At 43.9% G+C, this 24,980-nt stretch overlaps 1 protein-coding gene across 4 annotated transcripts in view; it reads right to left on the minus strand.

The window, feature by feature from the left end:
• TAB2 (TGF-beta activated kinase 1 (MAP3K7) binding protein 2) overlaps positions 1-24,980 on the minus strand; it is a 130,532-nt gene that overhangs the window by 39,445 nt on the left and 66,107 nt on the right. For all 4 annotated transcript variants that reach the window (XM_034765446.1, XM_034765447.1, XM_034765448.1 and 1 more), the window contains one exon: positions 1,530-1,719. In XM_034765446.1, the coding sequence (XP_034621337.1) occupies positions 1,530-1,631 (102 nt within the window). In that variant the 5' untranslated portion in view covers positions 1,632-1,719. The remainder of the gene's footprint in view (positions 1-1,529; positions 1,720-24,980) is intronic.

Consider the following 24,980-nt stretch of genomic DNA (forward strand, 5'->3'; position numbering starts at 1 on the left):
CAAGTTTCAATTAATTTTGATCATTTATTTCAAAATAGCTGTCAGCAAGTATGTCTGTAACAATACAAACAACAAAAAAGATTCAGGAAATGTTTTTTGACAAACAGATTCCTTACTATGCATATTAATACAGAACTCTGAGTAATAATTCATTTAAACTACAATACAGAACCGTATTTCCCGCACCCCTCAGAAGCAGTGCAAAGGTTTAGTCAGGGATAACAGAGCAGCTGAGGGAGAGGGAAGTAAATTGTTGGCAAGGAGCCAGGGTGTGAACTTGGAGAGTGGTTGAATATGGGTGGGAAAATTATGTAACAGGTTTTTTGAGGCGGGACGAGGAGTTATTGTTAGGGAGCTTCCCCCATGCAGACCTTGACTGACCCCTAATCTCTCCTATTCAGTCGGGCACATCTTCCCCTATCCCCATGTGTCCTTGCACCCCCTATGTGTCACTCCACCCCCATTCAGACATCCACTCCCCCATCCCCATGTGGCTCTGTACCTCCTCTCCTGTCTCCATGTGGCTCTGTACTCCCTCCCCAGGCCCCATGTGTCTGTGCCCCCATCCAGCCACTCCCCCGTCCCTATGTAGCTCTGCACCCCCTCCCGCATCACCATGTGGCCCTGCACCTTGCTCCCTGTGGCCTGTGCCTCCACTCCCATTCAGTCCCTGCCCAGTCTGTCCTCCCTTACTAGCCCTTATGAGCTCGTCTGACCCCCACAGCACCCCATGCTGTCTGTCTCCCCATAGCCTGTCTCCTGACCTGGCCTGATAGGCACTGCGAAAAAGGGAGGCTCTCTCTCTTCCCTAGCTGGCTGGGAGCTGCTGCTTTGTTCTATCGCCACAGCACCCACTGGTGGGCAAAAGGTGGAACTGTAGCAACATTTAGGCAGCTTTTTTCTGCGCAAAAAATTAAAAATATGCACGGCTCATTAATTATGCACATGTGCAATAGCGCAGGATTCCCCCAGGAGTAATTTTCCTACTTCAGCAAAATGACGAGAGGGGAGTGGAAGGTGGAAAAATAATTTTTTTTGCCTGCTCCTTATACGAGTAGCTTAAGACCACACAAAAATAAGGGTAGGGTTGAAATTTTGCCTTCTTGCAACTTAAAAATGGTCAAACTAGTTCTCTCAATCTGCAGTGTTCATTAAGTTTCACTCTAGAATGAATTTTCAGCCACATTATAAGTCCTTGAGAATAAAAGTATTTATAATGGAAACTTTTAGATTCCCAATGTAAACAGTACAAAATATGAATACCAACATATGAAGAAATTTAAATTCCTAAATTTTAAGAAACATGAGAGAATACACTATGAAAAAGCTGGAAACTGATTTGAGACTTTCCTTGTTTTAAAGCAAACAGAAGGAAGCCAAAAATATAAACAGATATTTAAAAAGAAAAAAATCTGCTATCAACAGTTCCATCCAACCATGGCATATTAGAGGGAAAGCTTGAGGCAGTTACTTGTAATACCTACAATAAATGGCAACACATAAATATACAGTAGTAAAAGGACACTGACCTGTAACATGCATCTGGACACAACAACTTCAGGTACCTCCGGAAATTTTTGTCGCAGGTCATGTAAAACCTGAAAATCTATTTGGTGGCTTCCTTGGGCCATTCGTATATTGCCTGATCAGGACTGTTGTTCAACAGGCAATTCTAGGCCTCAGTGAAAGGAGTACTCATCTCTCCTGTTCCAGCATTTTCTGTAAGAGAGGGGGGAAAAATTTTATACATAATCTTAGTTCAAAGTGTGAGGTTCTGTATTTTACCAAAACCAAAAATAACGCTGCACAAACTAGCTACTTTAGATATAGAAACAAAGACTTTCTATTAGGGCTGTCAAGCAATTAAAAAATTAATCGCAATTAATTGCGCGATTAAAAACATTATTTGCGATTAATCGCACTGTTAACAATAGAATACCATTTATTTTAAATATTTTTGGATGTTTACTACATTTTCAAATATTAATTTCAATTACAACACAATACAAATTGTAGAGTGCTCACTTTATTACAAATATGTGCACTGTAAAAAAAAGTTTTTTTTAATTCAGATCATACAAGTACTGTAGTACAATCTCTTTACCATGAAAGTTGAACTTACAAATGTAGAATTATGTAAAAAAAAACTGCATTAAAAAATAAAAATGCAAAACTGTACAGCCTACAAGTCCACTCAGTCCTACTTCGTCAATCACTCAGACAAACAAGTTTGGTTACAATTTGCAGGAGACAATGCCGCCTGCCTCTTCTTTTTTACATCACCTAAAAGCAAGAACAGGTGTTCGCATGGCACAGTTGTAGCAAGATATTTATGTGCCAGATGCGCTAAAGATTCATATGTCCCTTCATACTTCAACCACCATTCCAGAGAACATGCTTCCATGCTGATGATGGGTTCTGCTTGATAACGATCCAAAGAAGTGCGGACTGATGCATGTTCATTTTCATTATCTGAGTCAGATGCCACCAGCAGAAGGTTGATTTTCTTTTTTGGTGGTTTGGGTTGTGTAGTTTCTGCATCAGAGTGTTGCTCCCTTAAGACTTCTAAAAGCATGCTCCACATCTCGTCCCTCTCAGATTTTGGATGGCACTTCAGATTCTTAAACCTTGTGTCGAGTGCTTTAACTATTTTTAGAAATCTCACATCGGTACTTTCTTTGCGTTTTGTCAAATCTGCTGTGAAAGTGTTCTTAAAGCGAACATGTGCTGGGTCATCCTCCAAGACTGCTATAACATGAAATATATACAGAATGCCTATAAAACAGAGCAGGAGACATACAATTCTCTCCCCAAGGAGTACAGTCACAAATTTAATTGACGCATTATATTTTTAACGAGCATCAGCAGCATGTCCTCTGGAATGGTGGCTGAAGCATGGAGGGACATACGAATGTTTAGCATATCTGGCATGTAAATACCTTGCAATGCTGGCTACAAAACTGCCATGTAAATGCCTATTCTCACTTTCAGGTGACATTGTAAATAAGAAGCAGGCAGCAGTGTCTCCCATCAATATAAACAAACTTGTTTGTCTTAGCGATTGGCAGAAGAAGAAGTAGGACTGAGTGGACTTGTAGGCTCTAAAGTTTTACACTGTTTTGTTTTTGAGTGCAGTTATGTAACCAAAAAAGTTCGGCATTTGTAAGTTACACCTTCCCAATAAAGAGATTGCACTTCAGTACTTGTATGAGGAATTGAAAAATACTGTTTTTTTTGTTTATTGTTTTTAAAGTGCATATATTTGTAATAAATAATATAAAGCGAGCACTGTGCACTTTGTATTCTGTGTTGTAATCGAAATCAATATTGAGAATGTAGAAAAACATCCAAAAATATTTAATAAATTTCAATTGGTATTCTATTGTTATAAGTGTGATTAATCATCACTCTCTTTTTTTAATCACGAGTTAATTGACAACCCTACTTTCTATTTAAAAAGATATAATACACCTCTACCCCGATATAACACGAATTCTGATATAATGCGGTAAAGCAGTGCTCCGGGGAGGGCGGAGCTGCGCACTCTGGCGGATCAAAGCAAGTTCGATATAACGCGGTTTCACCTATAACGCAGTAAGATTTTTTGGCTCCCGAGGACTGTGTTATATGGGGGTAGAGGTGTAGTAACATTTTCCACTGAATAAATATGAAACTGCTTACGATTCCCCATATAATTATGTATTTGAAAATTCATTATTCCCTCTGATTTTAATCCTTTTCAATCATTCAAACATTCATAATAACGTTTTCCTACGGAGTGTATAATGACTGCCTATGTCTGTTTAATGCAGGTCTGCTCCTCACAGTTTCGCCTTCCCTTTTATCTTGATGTTTATGTTACTGAGGGCTTGTCTACACTACCCGCTGGATGGGCAGGAAGTGATCGATCCAGCGGGGGTAGATTTATCACCTATAGTATAGATGCGATAAATCGACCGCTGAGCGCTCTCCCGTCGGCTCCGGTACTCCACCAGAACGAGAAGCGTAAGTGGAGTCGACAGAAGAGCATCAGCTGTCGACTTACCACAGTGAAGACACCGCACTAAATAGATCTAAGTACGTAGCTGAAGTTGTGTATCTTAGATCGACCCCAGGCGATAGTGTAGACAAGCCCTGAATCGAGTATTGCATTTTCCACATCATGAATATCCATTATTTTAGAGCATAATATTTTGAACACACAATTTAAAAGAACATACACATGGAAATGCCAGAAAAGTGTTGTTTAAAAAACACAAACACACACTGGAAAGAAATAAAATACTGAAAAGATGCCCGATAACGTCTCCAATGTGCTTTATATTGCTCTGCTTTTATCAAGGCGATCTTCCAAAGGCAAGAAGATAATGTTATATTCGGAGTTAATAATTTTTAAAAAATTGCAATGATCTCAGGATCAGTATATTAGAGACAACCCATTACAGTTTATCAATTAATATTATTATATACATGAGAAATATTCTGGGCTCATGATTGGATGAAGTTAGCCCTGTAATAAGTCAGGCTTCCTTGGGCTATTCATATATTGTTTTCTTCTTCAGGAAGTCAAGAATACCGAAACCTGCATCAGTGTTAACAAATGAACTTACATGTACCAATGACTGCACATCGTGGCTGACTGCAACAAGTTTGTATCATTCATTAACTTGGGGTTTTTAGATTGGGTTGTTTTTTTTTGGCATGCCACTAAGTGTAATCCCCAGTTACAATGTTTAAAAGAAAGCCAAGTGCTGATGATATTCTAGCTTAGCTGTATGAATGAATATAATTAAGAGCAAATGTAACAATACTATTTATTTTAGACGAAACCAAGATATATTGTTCCTCAAGCCTCAACCTGTATACACTTCTTTGGTCAATAAGTTAATATTCAACTCCACACACAGAAATCTGGATCTGCTTATCAGCTTATTCTCCTACTCCTGTCTTTCCTTTGCTCCCAATATCATTCCCACATGAGGCACTACTCCCTCTGAATTCAAACATTCTAGTGTCCCTTTATCCTAAAAACCCTCTAGTACTAATCCATACGTTCTCAGCCTTGCCACTCTCTCCTCCTATACCTCTGAATTCCTTCAGCAAGCACTGCACCTGTGAGTTCTTTTCTTGCAAGATGTTTTTGATTTCTAGCCTTTAACTTTATCAAAAAATTACTGCTCTAAAAATGTAAATTTAACCAAAATTGGTTTAGAAACTGATTTAGTTAAACTGGCACTTGTTGTGAGGACACACTGTTCAGTTTAAGAGTATATCAGAGATTCCTTACAGACCTAAGCTAAATTGATATAAGGCACTCAAACCAAAATAAAGTCCACACATGGGGTTTGAACTGATTTAACTAAATCAGTTGCTAAACCAATTTTAGTTAAATCAATAAAAAAATGTATAGTGTACACAAGTCTAAGGCTTAGTTTAAGTAATAGGACATTAACTTTTTTGCATCCTTCAATGCTGTTAATCTCTTTCTCCAACCAAACCTTTTCTTCTAAGGCTTATAGAATAGCCTGCTCTATAGATTCTTGTTTTACCTCTGCCAGCTCTTTCAACACCTCTTCTGAGGGCTCTATCTCCTTTAGTTGATGTTCCCTAGGGCTTTGTCCTCTCCTTTTCTGTTCCTACTGTTTCTCCCCTGGTGGATCATTCACCATAACATTCAGTTACTACGTCTACAATGACTCTCACAATTTATCCATGCCTCCCTTTTCATGTAAAAAAGGGAATATTTATTTCAGCCTGGTAGCTTCAGCTATAGTGAAGAGTGTGATTTTTTCACTATTACCCAATTTTGACGCATTCAGAATTGTACAGTCTCATTTCAAAAGGCGAACATATCTGCTTGATGATTAATTTTAAAACGAACTGCAATCCACCTCCTTGAATTATGAAAGTCTTCAAAACCACAACACCCTCAATCCATATGACACTTTCCCCACATATTCATTCTGACCAGCTTTCCCTCCATGCAGATAACTCAAAAGTCATTAACTTTGAAACTTCAAAAATGGCATGCACTACATTTGGGGAAAAAAAAAAAATTGGTTGGCTTAGAAAGTAGTAAAAATTTGAAAAAAATTAAAAGCACTCTCACTGGCATCTGCTAATATTTTTATCTTAATTAATCCCATTTCCTATGACAAATCACAATATACGTTTGATTAGTGGGCTCAGGCAGGAAAAGGAGCTGCTGTTGGGATGATCTTCAGACAGATTGGTTTCAATAGGGCATTACCAGAGCATAATTCTCTCGTGTAAAATTATTCCTCAATATAAGGGCAAAAAGAAAATGAAGATGTAAAAAAGGTGGTGTGAAGAAACCTTGGATTTCATAACTGCATATTGTAGTGTAAATATTCTGCCATTTAAAAGGACATCAACAGAAAGTTTTGAACATATTGTAACAAAATCACCTAAAATTGTTATAATTTGAAGATTAGAAGAAAATCTCTTTTTCCCCCCTAGATTTTCTACTCTGGGCATTAGACTGCACTATGCATTTTCATCTTCCCTTCTTTGTGCCACACTTATCTCTATGACCTAATTCAGTCTGTTTAAAAAAAAAAAGAAAAATAATAAAACGAAACATTTTACTACTAAAACTTCTAAACTTCTATTGTGAATTCTATTACATGAAAAAACTACATTCATGTGATACTAAAAGTTGCATGATTAAAATAAAAGTCAGGAAATGCACAAGTTAAAAATAGCCACTCCTCCACCTCCCACTTACAAAATACCATATATGCAGAACATATTTTAACATACGTTAAAGAGCATTAAGTTCACATTTCTAAAGGCAGGATAACTAAAACCCTGTATCAACCCTCCTAAACCTCTAAAAGGATTTAAATATTTCTAAACCTACAACCAGTTAAATAAAGTGAACCTATGCGGCAAGATGCTATTGTCAAAACAGTGAAGTGCAGTAATCTCACAGCAAATGAATACTCACTAGTAACACTTTTTCAATTCCTTACATCAGTGGTCCCCAAACTGTGGGCCATGCCCACCTAGGGGAGCACAGAGTAACATTCGGGGGTGGGGGAGGGGAAGAGAGGGAGTGCCACCCACCCGCACTCTGCCCCAGCTCTGCTCTGGCCCTGCCCCTAGCCGCAGATCCGGCCAAAACCCTGGCCCCCAATCCTGGTTCCTGGCCCCCGCCACAGCTCTGGCCCTGGCCTCAGCCCCTCTCCTGTCCCCAGCTTCCAGGGAGCACGGACAGATTACATTACAGTTAAGGGGGGGACCACTGCCCTACAGAATACTCGGAGGTTTGTGTTTGCAATTTATATAATTACACATCCATACATACACATACACATACACATACACACACACACACACACTCTTCCAGTTTCTGCTTTTCTAAGCTGATTCATCAAACAACATTTTCTGCTCTCCTCTAAATTTGAGACTAATATTAGGTCTGTCAATTAATAGCAGTTAACAAATTAACTAGATTTAAAAAATTAGCCACGATTAATCGCAGTTTTAATCACACTGCTAAACAATAGAATACCAATATTAAATTATAAATATTTGGGGATGTTTGTATTCTGCATTGTAATTGAAATCAATATATTTGAAAACGTAGAAAAACATTCAAAATATTTAAATAAATGGTATTGTATTACTGTTTAACAATGCAATTAAAACAGCAATTAATTGAAACTTTTTAATCTCGCACTTAATCACGATTATTTTTTTTAATTGTCTGACAGCCCTAATTAATATACTTCTCTGATTCCTACTACAAAAAAAATTATATGGACAATTTTTATTAATTGATTTCTATTTTAAAGGGTTTAGAACAAAAAAGTTAACTAGATTAAGGATTTTAAATTATCTACATTTGAGATGTTTTAATGAATTTTCATAAACAAAAATATAAAGGGTAAAGGACTTAGATTGTATATATTACCAAACACATTTTACAGGGATAACCAATAAAATTATGCAATTATACAACTTTTCAACTCATCAAATCTGCAAGACGAGACAGTATAAAAACAGACAATATTATACAGGCATAACATGTTAGTGCATGGTTAATAATAATAATAAAATTGACATACACTAACAAGTCAAAAAGGGAAGGAGAGGGCATGGAGGAAGAGGGAGGGGAAAAAGGAGCAAGGTCAGATAGAATGGAAGTCTCATTATTTGAGCTCTCTCAGCATTCTTTATTCAAATGTATCAAGAAATGGGATGCAAATTTCTTCAAATTCACATAATTGCTCTCTACGCCAATAAGCATCAGACTTCCATTTGAATAAAATCTAGTTCATCAGGGCTACAAATATTGAAAAAAATCAGCAAGGATGCTGAAGAGAACAGTGACTATGGATGATTATTAGTGCACAGTGCCAGCTTTACTACTTCTCAGTCATTAAATTGTGTCACTTATTTCCTAATGTTAAATTCCAAAGGGGAAAAAAATAGTGTGTATTTTCCTGCTTTTTATGATGCGTAAGAAACCAGCAGCTATGCCAAGCAGGTCAACTGCTTTTGAAAAGCATGGCCTTATTTATTTATCAGTCTGGAAAGCTAGGCTATGTGGATTTTGGGGCTGCTCAGGAAATGAGGGCCTCTTTTAAAAGGTAAAGGGGTAGAGGCTAGCTGCTAAGAAGATGCACAAGGTCAAATCAGGTAGAGCTGGAAATTAGAACCCAGTTCTCTAATTTTGCAGACCACAAGTCTTATTTCCTAACCCAGGGGTCGGCAACCTTTCAGAAGTGGTGTGCCGAGTCTTCATTTATTCACTCTAATTTAAGGTTTCGCATGCCAGTAATACATTTTAACATTTTTAGAAGGTCTCTTTCTATAAGTCTATAATATATAACTAAACTTTTGTTGTATGTAAAGTAAATAAAGTTTTTAAAATTTTTAAGAAGCTTCATTTAAAATTAAATTAAAATGCAGAGCCCCCTGGACCGGTGGCCAGGACCTGGGCAGTGTGAGTGCCACTGAAAATCAGCTTGTGTGCCACCTTCGGCACGTGTGCCATAGGTTGCCTACCCCTGTCCTAACCCAGACTGTCTTTTGGAAAGGATGTCCCAAATTAAATATACCCGGTGGAATGTGTAGAGCAGTGTTTCCCAAACTGGGGTTCGTGAACCACTGGGGGTTCGCGAAATGTTATAGGGGGTTTTCAGGGGAAAAAAAATCCCTAACGGCGGACAGAGCTGTCCCTAAGGACCCTGGGCACCATGGGGCCAGCAGCCCAGAGCCCCTGAACTTCCAAGAGCTAAGCAGATCAAAGCAAGCATATCTATCACACTAAGGAGATTTAAACATCAAGACTCCTTATAAGAAATGGAAAGGGAGGTTGATATTTTTTGCTGTTTTTAAAAGTAAATAGGCAGCTAGTATTGTTTTTAAAATTATGAAGAACAAGTTTAAGCTTTGTTGTAATGTGCGCTGTTTGCCTGGACTGCTTAAGACCTGAATGCTTGTGTAGGAGGAATTCTTTGAGTTGGCTTCTTAAATACCTTCACGCTGTTTCACATCTGATACTCCTTGATGAAGGATAGGAGCCTTGTCTTATAACAGGCTTATTCAAAGTGATACAAGCTACGAAAGTGAGATCTTGGAGAGTGTTGCTGTTTTCATAATGTAATAAAAATACTGTAATGATAATTAATAGTGTGTAATAAGCATGTCAAAAACAATTTTTATATTTCCAAGACCACTGCTTTTATAATTTATACTCAGGTAAAGGAGAAAATCCCTGGAAATATTCATTTTTAGGACGGGGTTTGTGAGACTTGACATTTTAGTGAAAGGGGTTCACAGGTTGTTAAAGTTTGGGAACCACTGCTGTAGAGTGACTCTGTAATGCATGAGGCAGAGGCCACACACACAAAGATGATGAATGCAGTAGGATTCTACACACACACACACACACACACACACACAGTCTCACCAAGTCTGGCTGGTAGTTACTCCATAACATCAGCAAAAACTGTTTTGACTTTTAAGCTCAGTCTAGACTAGGTAAATGCACTGCTTTTTGCAACAGTGCAACATGTCCACAATACAAACCATGTGTCTGGAAACATTTGGATCACATCAATACCAGGCTCTCCCTCAAGCCACTGCTATATGACAGGGTTATGGAAAAAGTTACCAAGTATTATGGGAGCTGGTGGGCATTCTGAGAGATTGTTAACATCCCAGAATCCACCAGAAACAGTCACAGCTGCCAGGACTAACTCCAGAATAGAACCTATCTAGGGTAGACTGAGCCTTAAAGTCGAAATATTTTAAAACTTACTTTTGAGATGTTGTGGAGAAGCTATAAGCAGGACTTTGCATCTGCCTTGCTTGGGGAAATAAGAGTTTAAAATTACTTTGGAGGCTGCAAGCCTAAGAAACAGGGAGATGGTACTGTCAGTAGCAACAGAGTTTAGGAGCTGGCAGTGGATCCAGAATAGGGTTAAAAAGTTAGATGTCAGACTGGAAAATGAAAGAAAGATACACAACTGGCACTGGTAGTTGAGACTGTGTGAGCAATAAGGTCATCAATGATATAACACAGAAGGAAAAGAGTCACCTAAGTACAGAACTTTGGAGATCACTAACAGCAGGAGGAGACGGAAAACTGTTGCAAAGACTGAAGGAATGTTCAGAGACTGATGAATAAAATGAGTACACCTCTACCGCGATATAACGCGACCCGATAGAACACAAATTCTGATATAACGCGGTAAAGCAGTGCTCCGGGGGGGCGGGGCTGCGCACTCTGGTGGATCAAAGCAAGTTCGATATAACGCGGTTTCACCTATAATGCAGTAAGATTTTTTGGCTCCTGAGGACAGCGTTATATCGAGGTAGAGGTGTATAAAGTACAGGACTACAGAAGTAAAGGGAAAAACAGAGTCAAGGAAAGGGAGCGATCAATAAGAGCAGCAGAAATAGAGACCTTATGACTTAGCTCTCAAAGCCGATAAAACCACTGTTCACTTATAAATTAAATGCTTTATTGCAATGCAAGACAACCTGAAATTACTAATAATTTTCACAAACATTGCTTTGAACAATTTCTGAAGACTTTCACGCTCCTGGAGAGATAAACGTTACAGTAAGTCTACCTGCCCAGTTGTGCCAAAAATTTTAAATAAATAAAAGAATTAATAGGCAGTGAACCTTGTAAAAACTATTGGCAAAGTCCCCAGATAACTTAGGCCTGACACACAATCATAAAGTGATGAAATATAAACAGACTTCCTGTTAAAGATTTATTCTGTGAAAATGATCAATAAAAAGTAAACAAAATGTAATTTCTCAGACACTGAGAACTAAACTTCTCAGAACCACCAGTAAAAGGCATGAATTAAAGTGTTGATCTTTTTTAATCTAAACAAGATATTTCAATCAAGATGGATTTAAATATTACAATGACTAAAAGCTTCAAAGTTATATAACAACTCAAAAATATGAGTTTGAAAAAAATAATCTTTCTTTTTGCAGAGCATGTATTTAAAACTGAACAGTGTAACAATTCTTAACTACAAGTCTTTAAATCTAACACCACACAGCTCTTTTACTACATATGCACCACTGTCTAAGACGTCTTCAGAGTAATTCAGTCAGTCATCCTTTTGTGAGGGTGGTGCCTGGAAAACTCTGAACAAAGCATACAGCACGTTCCTGAGAGGAGTATAAAACAGTTATTAACAGCAGGCTTTTAAATATTTCAAGAGGATAGGCCAGGGGAATACACAGAGCTTAGTTATAATAAACAGTATACTTTTCATAACTCCACAGCAACAAACAGTAATGGAATCTGTATCTCTGGCTTTAGACCTCAGCTACATCTAAGCAACTTAGCTTCAAAGTTCTCTGTACTTTCAGTCTGATCCAATAAGACCTTTGTATTACTGACACCACAGAAAATATATTCCTCTGAGTCATGCTGGATTGTTTATTTGCTTGGACACAATAAAGATGCTTCAGTATTCCTATTGTCAGAGAAACCTTATTTTAGGAATTAGATTAAATATGAAGAGCCTTATGAAAAGGGACAATATGAAAAATTACATTTCCTACTCAAATTTTGTATTACTGTTACAAGTCACAATTAAGATTACTACAACTGAAATAAGATAAAAGGGGAAAAAACAGTTTCCCTGCATTCAGACTTGCCAAGTGGCATACTTCTCCTGTGACACACACATGAAGGTTGCACTTTATCGTAGAGCCCTGCGCGGATACAAAAATTTGTATCCGCATCCAAACTGTGATCCGCAAAAATGGTCCACAAAGTGGATATCCACGGATTTGCAGGGCTCTATTTATGCATTCCTGCAGCCCATACATTCAGTTGGGCTACAAATATGGGCTGCAATTGCAACTCAGGGCTACCAGAGACTGCTGTAGTACCTGCCGATATGGCAGCCAAGCAGCCTCTCTACTGTGCTCCCTGCTGTATCTGAAAGACGGAAAGAAACAGGCAAGAGGCTGTAACTAAAGGCAATGGGGACTTGACATCAACCCCATCCAGCCCTTCCCAGCCATTCAGTGGCACTCACCTTCTCCGGGACATCCTCCACAAACATAGCTGCTACCAGCTCTCCCATGGATACCCCAATAAACCTAGTTTCCCCCAGTTACCTTCCTGGATTTCCTCTACAAAGCCAGCTGCTCAAATTCTCTCCCTCCTCTACCCAACCCAGGCCTTTATCCAGATCCTGAGCTTACTCATTTTCTCTTACTCCCTCCAGACATCCCCCCAAACTTCTCCCTCCAGTTCCCACCCTTGGGCAACTCGCTGACCTACCTTCTCTTAGCTACCCCTTCTCTCCCTACAGCTCCCAGGGTACGTCTACACTACCCGCCGGATCGATCTATCGGGGATCGATCTCTCGCGTCTTGTCTAGAAACGATACATCCATCCCCGAACGTGCTCCCTGTCGACTCCGGAACTCCACAAGGGCGAGAGGCGGAAGCGGAGTCGACAGGGGAGCGGCGGACGTCAATCCCGCGCTGCGAGGATGCGAAGTAAGTCAATCTAAGTGGATCTAAGATACGTCGACTTCAGCTACGCTATTCTCGTAGCTGAAGTTGCATATCTTAGATCGATCCCCCTCCTAGTGTAGACCAGGCCCCAGTTACCCTCACCTACCACCCAGACACGTCCATAAACCTAACCTACCTTACCCCAAGACAACTCCACCCAACCAGCCTCTCTGACAGTCCACAGCCACTAGCACAAACCCAGGTTCCATAGCGTCCTACTACCCACACATTCTTCAGCACCCATCAAGCAGCTGCATCTTCATGTTCTTTCCCTGCCATTACTTGTAGCAGTGTATGGAACTTAACCTACAGTTTATAGGCATATAAAAATTATTTGCAAATATGCAATCCTAATGAGCTAATTTGCATACAATAGCCCACATGGAGCTATACAAAACTTGGCAGCTACGTGCATTTCTTCTTTCCTTTGTGTGCATTTGATAGCACTGTCTACAGTCAGTTTCACTGTTTTTTCAACAGCCGGTTGCACTTCCTGGTTCATCTACTAGCATATCACATCACTAATATAGTTCTCTGAGGAGAGCTAACACGTACACTACTCTTCCCCAAGTATGTTTACCAGTAACAGTATCAACAAAGCTGAAAGTGAAGAAACAGCAGGCAAATGTGTACACAACAGAAGAAAGAGGAGAAGCAGCGAAGGGTGGGACCAATGATATGCAGTAGCGTTAGGCTTGGTCTACACTACAAAGTAAGGTCAATGTAAGATTCCTTGTGTCAACCTATTTGTGCAGGTGTCTAGAGGGCCGCCGAGAGCGGGTTCGGGCTCTGGTGAAAAAAATTTTTTGGCCCCCCCCCCAGCAAGGGCGGACCGGCTAAACAGGGCTGACTGGAGGGGGGGGGGGCAGGGCCCAGGCCCCTTCTGAACCACCGAGCCCCGGTAAGGCAATGAGAGGGGGAGAAGCCGGGCCCCCTTCCGGATCGCCAGGCCCCGGTAATTTGTACCGGCTCCCCCCCCCCCCGCCCTCGTTGGCCCTGGGTGTCTATGCTCAACATTTGTCTCCAGCTAACATATGCATCCACTTACAGCAACGCAGTAAAACCACCTCCCTGAATGGCAAAGTACCATGGGCATCCTAATTTTGTCAACACAGTGAGAGGGTAGTCACTGCATGACCTGTGTTGGCCCTCCAGCCACTGTCCCACAATGCCCCAATCCCTACAACAGTGACTGTTCTGTTCACAATTTTAAACTTCACTGCCCAAGAGCCACAGAGACCAGAGATCCACCTGCCCCCCACCTTTAACAACCACATATGCTTTTGAAGTGCTCTTTCCTATTTGCCCACCTTGGTAAATGCACCTAGCAACTCATCTTTGTTTGCATCCCACTATGTCTACACACACACACACACACACACACGTACTAGATGCACTCCAGCATGGAGCAGGCAAGAAGTGTTGGATCTCCTGGGCATGTGGAGAGAAGAAGCTGTGCAAACACAGCCATGGAACAACGTCAATGAGCAAATTGCATGGGGCATGTAGGCCACGAGGTACTGCAGATAGCAGCAGCGCCACATGAAAGTGAAGGAACAAGCAATGGAGGGCAACAAGAAAGCTGGGGCTGGACTGCAGGCCTGCCGCTTTCACAACAAACTGCATGCCATACTTGCTGATGACCACACCAGCACCCCCCAGACCACACTGGATCCCTGGGAATAGTCTGAGATGAAGACTCCTGCCATGCACAGCGAAGAAGAGTATGAGGAGGCAGTGAGACACATTTGGGAATTCCAACCATGCCACGAGTCAGAATCTAAATGAAACTCCACAGGAATTTAGCCCATTCCGCCAGGCAAAAGTGGATAAGCCCACTGATGAAAGGGACGGTAGCTTGACTAAGTGCATGCAATCTTCCTTACAATGCTTTATTTGCTTTTCCTTCCCTCCCACCCAACCATTTAAAAATGGCACCTGGCCCATCCCCAAGTTTACAAGATAAAGTTATCAGCTTTTCATTGATTTACTGATACATTTTCAGAAAATAGAAGTTAGGAAGTAAATCCAAACAAATTCTTCAACAGTATTATGGCAATCAGATCACACAATTCACACAGATTCAGTGTCCTGAGTTGAGGCAGACGTGGAACAGAGATAGTCCGCATCTCCTTTTCATTCCTTTATTGGGATAGATGGGAGGGGGGGTATGTGGAGCACTTTATTTATATAAATAGGGATGTCCCTTTTATCCTACTGAGACCTCAACAGTGATACTCTGCAATCCTCACCCAAAGGTTTCTAGGGATGGTGGCCTTAGTTCTATCTCCACAATAGGAGACTTTCCTATGCCGCTCTGAGTTTGGCTGGCATCATTGCAGCAAACAGACTAGCTGCACGCAGGCTAGGGTGGCTTCAGGACGCCAGTAAACCTGTAAACCTCAGTTATCCTCAGGAGTGAGATATCAGCCAAAATCACCACTGACTATGAATAGTGCTAATCTTCACTGCCACTGCCCTATACCTGTACACCTGGAATAGGGGCCAGAATTTTATGGGTTCATGCAACAGAAATAACACCTCACCCCGCCAAGACCAGGGGTGAGTTGGAGAATGCTGGTGTACTGAGGTGCTCCAAAGCTAAAGCATCAATAAGCATTTCTTATTTAAAGTATTTATTGGAACAAGGGAAGTGACTTTTCTGTTGTGACTCAAAATCTAGTGGTGCATGTGTCTATTTTTATCAGCAGCTTCTGGCGTGGTGGCCTTGAGGGGTGCCCACTGCATACTTACACAACGCCTGACCAGGATGGGAAGAGGGAGGGGACCGGAGAAGATATGTTCGGCAAGGTCCTATAAGCTAGTGGTGCATTGGACCATGACCAAAAGGCTTAGAAAGCTGAGAGCATGATTAAAAAGAGAAGACAGACAAAAGGCCTGTAGTTCTAGTAGGACAAGGAATGGGATATGCACCAAGACATAATGGATTTTCTCAGGGAGCAAACCCAAATGCTGCAGACCCTGGTTAACCTACAGGTCCAAAAATCCTAGACTCATCAGTCTTTGCACTCCTTGGAGAACTCCATGGTTGCTGCTCCTTACACCTTCCAACATACCATGTGGCATCATGGACCACATCCTTACCCCTACCACTCCATGCCAGAAGGCAGCAAGGAAAACCACAGCTTTGCATACACTAATCTGTAATTTCACAGGTCTGTGTATATGTACCCACAATGGATTACACTGAACTGCTTTTTGTTCACACAAATGGATACAGATGTTTACTTCCTTTTAAAAAGTGTCACCTCATTAAGTTATGTTAGAAGCTTGAATGACATACGTATGCTGCACTTTGATTTTGAGCACTGGATTTTTGCACTCAATTCTTTTTTCCTTTCTTTTTGGAGAATCAAAGTATATTGATTAGTTCACAATAAATAGTACAGAATGCATAGTGAAAATCAAGAAATCAAACAGTACTTATACATGTACACTAAGCACCACACAATTCATAGCAGAAGGCAAAGTCCCAGGCTCAACAGTACTTATAATTTGCAGCAGGCACAACAGGATACATACCACCAGGCAAAAATCAGAAGTTACACCAGACAGCCACTATCTCAAGACATAGCACTACTGTGGCTGACTGTGAAAACAAACTTTTGATATCTCAATCAAACGTAGCTCCACACTGGGCTCTTTTAATACCCCGGTGTATGACTGTTCAAATTCAACACATCCTGTTCACCCTTCCCCTCCACCCTGGTGGCAAGCTTTCCTCCCATTTGCCATTACTGCAGTACACAACGTGACGTTAACACCACTGGGATTTTTTTTCTTGGTAAAATCTAATCTTGTGAATAATCAACACAGCGACTCCTTCAATCTACCAAAAGCACATTTCACAACTCATTCTGTGCACTTCCTGAACCAGTAGATGAATCTCCTTGGTGCTGCTGAGATGGTCAGAGTACAGCTTCATAAACCAGGGAAGCAAGGTGTAGGCTTGGTCCCCCAGAAGCATCCTTTTCTGTTGATGTACTCAGTAGCGAGGTAGGCAGGTGCCAAAACAAAGATGTGTGTTCAGTCTATCATCCCACCACAGTTCAGAAAAAATCTATGCACTAGTTCTAGTGTCCGTGCATTGAAAGGCTGGGGTGAGCTCAGCACACAGATCCGAAAATGCAGCCTTTCATATCCAAAAGGTCTGCAGTCACTGGTTGTCATCCCAAGCCTACATTATGACAGCAATCCCACTGGTCAGTGCTCCTTTCTCGGGCCCCTTTCTCTAACATCTGCAACTGCTAAGTAAATGCCCCAAGCAATCTAGAAATTTTTTTTTATGTCATGTCCATCACTAAACTCTCTTCAAAGATATTCTAATCCCGGTTGTTGCAGTACTTCCTAAAGATCTGCAAATAAAAGGTCCTGTATTTACAGCGTTCATGAGAAAAGTGCTGAGCTCTGCTGGTTCCATGCTTCTGTCAGAAATGGCAGAGACTGAGAAGTGCCATGTGGGTTTGGGGATTTTTAAAAGTGGTGTGAAAAATATGAGATGTGGAACGTATTAAGGAATGGAGAAAATTTGACAGCTAGCTTACACAAATCCCTAGGTGAATTCTTAGTATTCCACAAAACATTGCAAAATTGTCCCAAACAGCATTGTGCTGGATGACAGTGCTTGACACACTGGAGCACCTACCCATGATGCACCACATTTTACATTCATGTAAGTACCCTGGTGAGCGATCAGCTGTTGTGACCTGCACAGAATGTGCCATGTTTGTCTTTCTTCCACAGGACAGAAGTGACTCTGTACAAAGTGCAAGCTGGTCTCCATATTGGAAGAGAAGGTTCAAGGTCTGGAGAAACAAGTATCAACCCTGTGTTGCATAAGAGAAAATGAAGATTTCCTGGACAGACGTCAGGATATGCTTCTACAGGCACAACATTCTGAAGAAGCAGAGCAGGCTGCGCAGCGGGGACAGGATGGTGAAGAAATTTGGCAGCACGTGACCTCCAGAAGAAGAAAGAGAAGCATCCATGTACCAGCAATGCAGATACAGGTGAGCAACAGTTTTCATGTTCTCTCCACAGGTACTAATGCAGAGAGCGGACTAGATGATACACCTAGGGAAGGGAGCAGAAGGAGACTCCACCGATTGGAAGGCATGAGATGCACTGTCCTAGGGATGGGGGTTCCACGACCATCGCTCCCAAGAGAAGGAGGTGGGTGGTGGTAGTTGGGGACTCTCTCTCAGGGGAACTGAGTCATCTATCTGCAATCCTGACTGGGAAAATGAGAAGTGTGCTGCTTGCCAGGAGCTAGAATTCACGATGTGACGGAGAGACTGCCGAGACTCATCAAGCCCTCGGATTGTTACCCCTTCCTGCTTCTCCACGTTGGCACCAATCATACTTCCAAGAATGACCTTGAGCGGATCACTGCAGACTATGTGGCTCTGGGAAGAAGGATAAAGGAGTTTGAGGCGCAAGTGGTGTTCTCGTCCATCCTCCCTGTGGAAGGAAAAGGCCTGGGAAGAGACCGTCGAATTGTGGAAGTCAATGTATGGCTATGCAGGTGGTGTCAGACAGAAGGCTTTGGATTTTTTGACCATGGGATGGTGTTCCAAGAAGCAGGAGTCTAGGCAGAGACGGGCTCCACTTAACGAAGAGAGGGAAGAGCATCTTCGCAAGCAGGCTGGCTAACCTAGTGAAGAGGGCTTTACACTATGTTCACAGGGCACAGGCGCCGACTTTCCCTCTTCTCTGTGGGTGCTTGACCCCCCACCCTGCCCCCGGCCCGCCCCCACTCCACCCCCTCCCACGAGGCCCTGCCCCGCCTCTTCCCATCCCTTCCCCACCCCCATCCCAACCCCTTCCCCAAAGTTCCCGCCCTAACTCCACCTCCTCCCTGCCCCATTCCACAAATCCCCGGCCCTCCCCAGAGTGTGCCATGTTCCCGCTCCTCCCCCCCACCCCAGAGCGTGCAAACAGCTGTTTGGCGGTGGCTGGGCGGGAAGCACTGGGAGGTAGGCAGAGGAGCGGGGATGCGGCACGCTCGGAGGGTGGGGGGGGAGGAGGAGCTTGGATGCCGGTGGGTGCGGAGCACCCACGGAGTCGGCGCCTATGTCACCAGGGGAAGGAGACCAAAGCCCTGAGGTAAGTGGGATGCCGGGAGAAAGCACAAGCAGGAGAGCGCAAGAGGGGAGGACTCCTGCCTCATACTGAGAAAGCAGGATGATCAGCAAGTTATCTTAAGTGCCTATACACAAATGCAAGAAGCCTGGGAAACAAGCAGGGAGAACTGGAAGTCCTGGCACAGTCAAGGAATTATGATGTGATTGGAATAACAGAGACTTGGTGGGATAAATCACATGACTGGAGTACTGTCATAGATGGATATAAACTGTTCAGGAAGGACAGGCAGGGCAGAAAAGGTGGGGAAGTTGCATTGTATGCAAGAGCAGTATCATTGCTCAGAACTCTGGTATGAAACTGCAGAAAAACCTGAGTCTCTCTGGATTAAGTTTAGAAGTGTGAGCAACCAGGGTGATATCGTGGTGGGAGTCTGCTATAGACCACCAGACCAGGGGGATGAGGTGGACGAGGCTTTCTTCCAGCATCTAACAGAAGTTACTAGATCACAGGCCCTGGTTCTCATGGGGGACTTCAATCACCCCGATAACTGCTGGGAAAGCAATACAGTGGTGCACAGACAAGCCAGGAAGTTTTTGGAAAGTGTAGGGGACAATTTCCTGGTGCAAGTGCTGGAGGAACCAACTAGGGGCAGAGCTCTTCTTGACCTGCTGCTCACAAAAAGGAAAGAATTAGTAGGGGAAGCAAAAGTGGATGGGAACCTGGGAGGCAGTGACCATGAGATGAGAGAGTTCAGGATCCTGACACAAGGAAGAAAAGAGCAGCAGAATACGGACCCTGGACTTCAGAAAAGCAAACTGACTCCCTCAGGGAACTGATGGGCAGGATCCCCTGGGAGAACAACATGAGGGGGAAAGAAGTCCAGGAGAGCTGGCTGTATTTTAAAAGAAGCCTTATTGAGGTTGCAGGAACAAACCATCCCGATGCGTAGAAAGAATAATAAATATGGCAGGTGACCGCTTGGCTTAACAGTGAAATCCTTGCTGATCTTAAACACAAAAAAGAAGCTTACAAGAAGTGGAAGATTGGACAAATGACCAGGGAGGACTATAAAAATATTGCTCAGGCATGCAGGAGTGAAATCAGGAAAGCCAAATCACACTTGGAGTTGCAGCTAGCAAGAGATGTTAAGAGTAACAAGAAGGGTTTATTCAGGTATATTAGCAACAAGAAGAAAGTCAAGGAAAGTGTGGGCCCCTTACTGAATGAGGGAGGCAACCTAGTGACAGAGGATGTGGAAAAAGCTAATGCACTCAATGCTTTTTTTGCCTTTGTCTTCACAAACGTCAGCTCCCAGGCTGCTGCACTGGGCAGCACAGCATGGGGAGGAGGTGATCAGCCCTCTGTGGAGAAAAGTGGTTCAGGACTATTTAGAAAAGCTGGATGAGCACAAGTCCACGGCAGATGCGCTGCATCCAAGGGTGTTAAAGGAGTTAGCGGATGTGATTGCAGAGCCATTGGCCATTATCTTTGAAAACTCATGGCGACCGGGGGAGGTCCCGGATGACTGGAGAAAGGCGGATGTAGTGGCCATCTTTAAAAAAGGGAAGGAGGAGGATCCAGGGAACTACAGGCCAGTCAGCCTCACCTCAGTCCCTGGAAAAAAAATCATGGAGCAGGTCCTCAAGGAATCAATTCTGATGCACTTAGAAGAGAGGAAAGTGATCAGGAGCAGTCAGCATGGATTCACCAAGGGCAAGTCATGCCTGACTAACCTTATTGCCTTCTATGAGGAGATAACTGGCTCTGTGGATGAGGGGAAAGCAGTGGATGTGTTATTCATTGATTTTAGCCAAGCTCTTGCCAGCAAATCAAAGAAGTATGGGCTAGATGAATGGACTTTAAGTAGACAAAAAGCTGGCTAGATCGTCAGGCTCAACGGGAGTGATCAATGGCTCCATGTCTAATTGGCAGACAGTATCAAGTGGAGTGCCCCAAGGGTCGGTCCTGGGGCCGGTTTTGTTCAATATCTTCATTAATGACTTGCAGGATGGTGTGCACTGCACCCTCAGCAAGTTTGCAGAGGACACTAAACTGGGATGAGTGGTAGATACGCTGGAGGGTAGGGATAGGGTACAGAGGGACCTAGACAAATTAGAGGATTGGGCCAAAAGAAATCTGATGAGGTTCAACAAGGACAAGTGCAGAGTCCTGCACTTAGGATGGAAGAATCCCATGCACTGCTACAGACTAGGGACCGAGCAGCTAGGCAGCAGTTCTGCAGAAAAGGACCTAGGGATTACAGTGGATGAGAAGCTGGATATGAGTTGACAGTGTGTCCTTGTTGCCAAGAAGGCGAACGGCATTTTGGGCTGTATAAGTAGGGAGGGGTACTGCCAGCAGATAGAGGGGAATGATCACATCCCTCAATTTGGCATTGGTGAGGCCTCATCTGGAGTACTGTGTCCAGTTTTAGGCCCCACACTCCAAGAAGGATGTGGAAAATTTGGAAAGATTCCAGCGGAGGGCAACAGAAAATTGGCACATTTCAGCATAGCACCATGCAGGGGCGGCTCCAGGCACCAGCTTACCAAGCAGGTGTTTGGGGCGGCCACTTCTGAGAGGGGCAGCACGTCCAGCTGTTCAGCGGCAATTTGGCGGACGGTCCCTCACTCCTGCTCGGAGCGAAGGACCTCCCGCTGAATTGCCGGCGCAGATTGCGATCGCGGCTTTTTTGTTTGTTTGTTTGTTTGGCTGCTTGGGGCGGCCAAAACCCTGGAGCCGGCCCTGGCACCATGAATCAGTTATTTTATATTGTTAATCTACCGCAATGGTATGTTAGCAAAGGGGTCAATCTGTAGCCCTGAATGTATTAAATTGGTTGTGAGAGAAATTCTACTCAGCCACCAAAATACATTCAGGCCTGGTCTACACTAGGCGTTTATGTCGAAGTTAGCGCCGTTACATCGAATTAACCCTGCACCCGTCCACACCGCGAAGGTATTTAGTTCGACATAGAGGTCTCTTTAATTCGACTTCTGTACTCCTCCCCGACGAGGGGAGTAGCGCTAAATTCGACATGGCCATGTCGAATTAGGCTAGGTGTGGATGGAAATCGACGCTAATAGCTCCAGGAGCTATCCCACAGTGCACCACTCTGTTGACGCTCTGGACAGCAGTAAGAGCTCGGATGTTCTGAACTGCCACACAGGAAAAGCCCCGGGAAAATTTGAATTTGAATTCCTTTTCCTGTCTGGCCAGTTTGAATCTCATTTCCTGTCTGGACATCGTGGCGAGCTCAGCAGCACTGGCAACGATGCAGAGCTCTCCAGCACTGATGGCAGTGCAATCTCAGAATAGAAAGAGGGCCCCAGCATGGACTGATCGGGAAGTCTTGGATCTCATCGCTGTGTGGGGCGATGAGTCCGTGCTTTCCGAGCTGCGATCCAAAAGACGGAATGCAAAGATCTATGAGAAGATCTCTAAAGACATGGCAGAGAGAGGATACAGCCGGGATGTAACGCAGTGCCGCGTGAAAATCAAGGAGCTGAGGCAAGGCTACCAGAAGACCAAAGAGGCAAACGGACGCTCCGGATCCCATCCCCAGACATCCCGTTTCTACGAGGCACTGCATTCCATCCTCGGTGCGGCCGCCACCACTACCCCACCACTGACTGTGGACTCTGAGGATGGGATAGTGTCCACGGCCGGATCCTCGGACATGTTAGCGGACGGGGAAGATGAGGAAGGAGATGAGGAGGACGAGGCAGTCGACAGCGCTCACAACGCTGATTTCCCCGACAGCCAGGATCTCTTCATCACCCTTACAGAGATCCCCTACCAACCCTCCCCAGCCGTTACCCCGGACACAGAATCTGGTGAAGGATCATCCAGTAAGTGTTGTAAACATCTAAACATTTATTTGTAACAGAACATGAATATTAACAATTTAAAAAATGGGTTTCTCATGATTAGTTTGATTAACTTTACGGTTCAGTCATGGGCAGTGCAACTATTGAAAAAAAATCTAGCAATGTCCGGTTTTGCATGATTGTCCTGCCCAAGCCGCTCTACTGTTTAGTCCCTGCTACTGCAGCTACAGTAAGATGCGGTCTATATGTCCGGGGATGGAGCAGAAATCCTCCTGGGACATCTCAAGGAAGCTCTCCTGCAGGTAATTTGAAATCCGCTGCATTAGGTTCTTGGGGAGAGCGGCCTTATTGGGTCCTCCGTAGTAGGACACGTTGCCGCGCCACGAGACTAGCAAGTACTCCGGAATCATTGCTTGGCACAGCATGGCGGCATACGGCCCTGGTCTTTGGAGGCTTTCCCGGAGCATTCTCTGTCTGTCGCTCTCAGAGATCCTCATGAGGGTGATGTCGCTCATGATGACCTGCTTTGAATGAGGTAGGGGAATGTTAGTGTTGGGACTGCTTTACCGTTCCTTTACAGAACTGTAACCGCTGGTTTGCAGCCACGCGGTGGAGGCGGGAGAGGGGCAGCCGAAAGGGATCGTTCCCGGGGACAGCCGCGAGGGTGTGGCACAGGAGCAGACTTCCTGCTTGCCGGATTGTTGGCAGCAGGGACCGACATTGATTTCAATGTGAAATGAGGCCATTGCTAATATTAAAGTTTTAAGCTGCCACGAATCTACGGCTTACCATGTCTGCGTGCAAGAGCAATTCCGTTGTCCTGACACGGTTCTCAAATGTGCTCTGCAAAACCCCAGACACTGAATGCGAAGGCCGAGAATTCGACCTTGTGCTGAGTGCGCATGTGATAGGTGCTGTGCATGGTCCTGTTCACAGAGAAAGACTATGTTCTTTGTTCACAACTACATTTATCTTTCTGAGGAATTCACTCCCTTTTTCCCATTCCCACAGCCCCATCTGCGACTGTCTCACAACCTAGCCTGTCATCACACTCCCAGAGGCTAGGGAGGATTAGGCGTAAGAAGAAGAGGACACGGGAGGACATGTTCTCAGAGCTTATAGCCTGCTCCAGAGCCCAGGCAGCACAGCAGACCCAGTGGCGGGAGAACTTGACCCGAATGCACCAAGCCAACATGGATCGGGAGGAGAGGTGGCGTCAGGAAGACCAGCAGGCGACTCAAACCCTGCTTGGACTACTGAGGGAGCAAACGGACACGCTCCGGCGCCTTGTGGATGTTCTGCAGGAACGGAGGCAGGAGGACAGAGCCCCGCTGCAGTCCATCTCTAACCGCCCTCCCCCGCCACCAAGTCCCATACTCCCCTCACCCAAAGTGCACAGAAGGAGAGGCGGCAGAGTCCCTGCTAACTCTCACTCCACCCCTGCAGAGAGCTCGAGCAGCAGAAGGCTCTCATTCCCCAAAGTTTGACAAGTTCTTTCCTTCCCGCCTGACACAAGCCCCCGTCCAAGTTTCACTTCCCAGTTCCATGTGTAGTTGATAATAAAAAATATGTTTCTGTTAACTACTGTTTCCATCATGTTCTTTTGGAGGAGGGGGGGAAAGGGGGTTGGTAATTGGACAGGACAGTCACCTTTGGCAGGGTACATAGTCGGGGGCAGGCACAGCAGCAGGGCACATACATAGTGCAGTGATGCAGTGACTACTTACCCTGGTTAGTCTGGGAGGTTCTTTTCATGTTATGTGGTGGGGGGTGGGTTGCTCTGTGACTTTGTGGCAGGGGAGGGCAGTTAGAGATCTTAAGCGGCGGTCCTTAGGCAGGATCACAGAGCCACACAGCAGGGGATCTGTAACCGTCCTCCCCCTGCCACAAAGTCACATAGACCCCCCATACACACAGTCCCTATCAGGAGGGGTGACAGGCTCCGTTGAAACAACCATCCCACCGCAGCGGAGCCTGTCAGTCCTTGAGTTTAGAAGCTGCATTCGC

This window comes from Trachemys scripta, chromosome 3 (assembly GCF_013100865.1).
Source record: "Trachemys scripta elegans isolate TJP31775 chromosome 3, CAS_Tse_1.0, whole genome shotgun sequence".
NCBI lineage: Eukaryota > Metazoa > Chordata > Testudines > Emydidae > Trachemys > Trachemys scripta.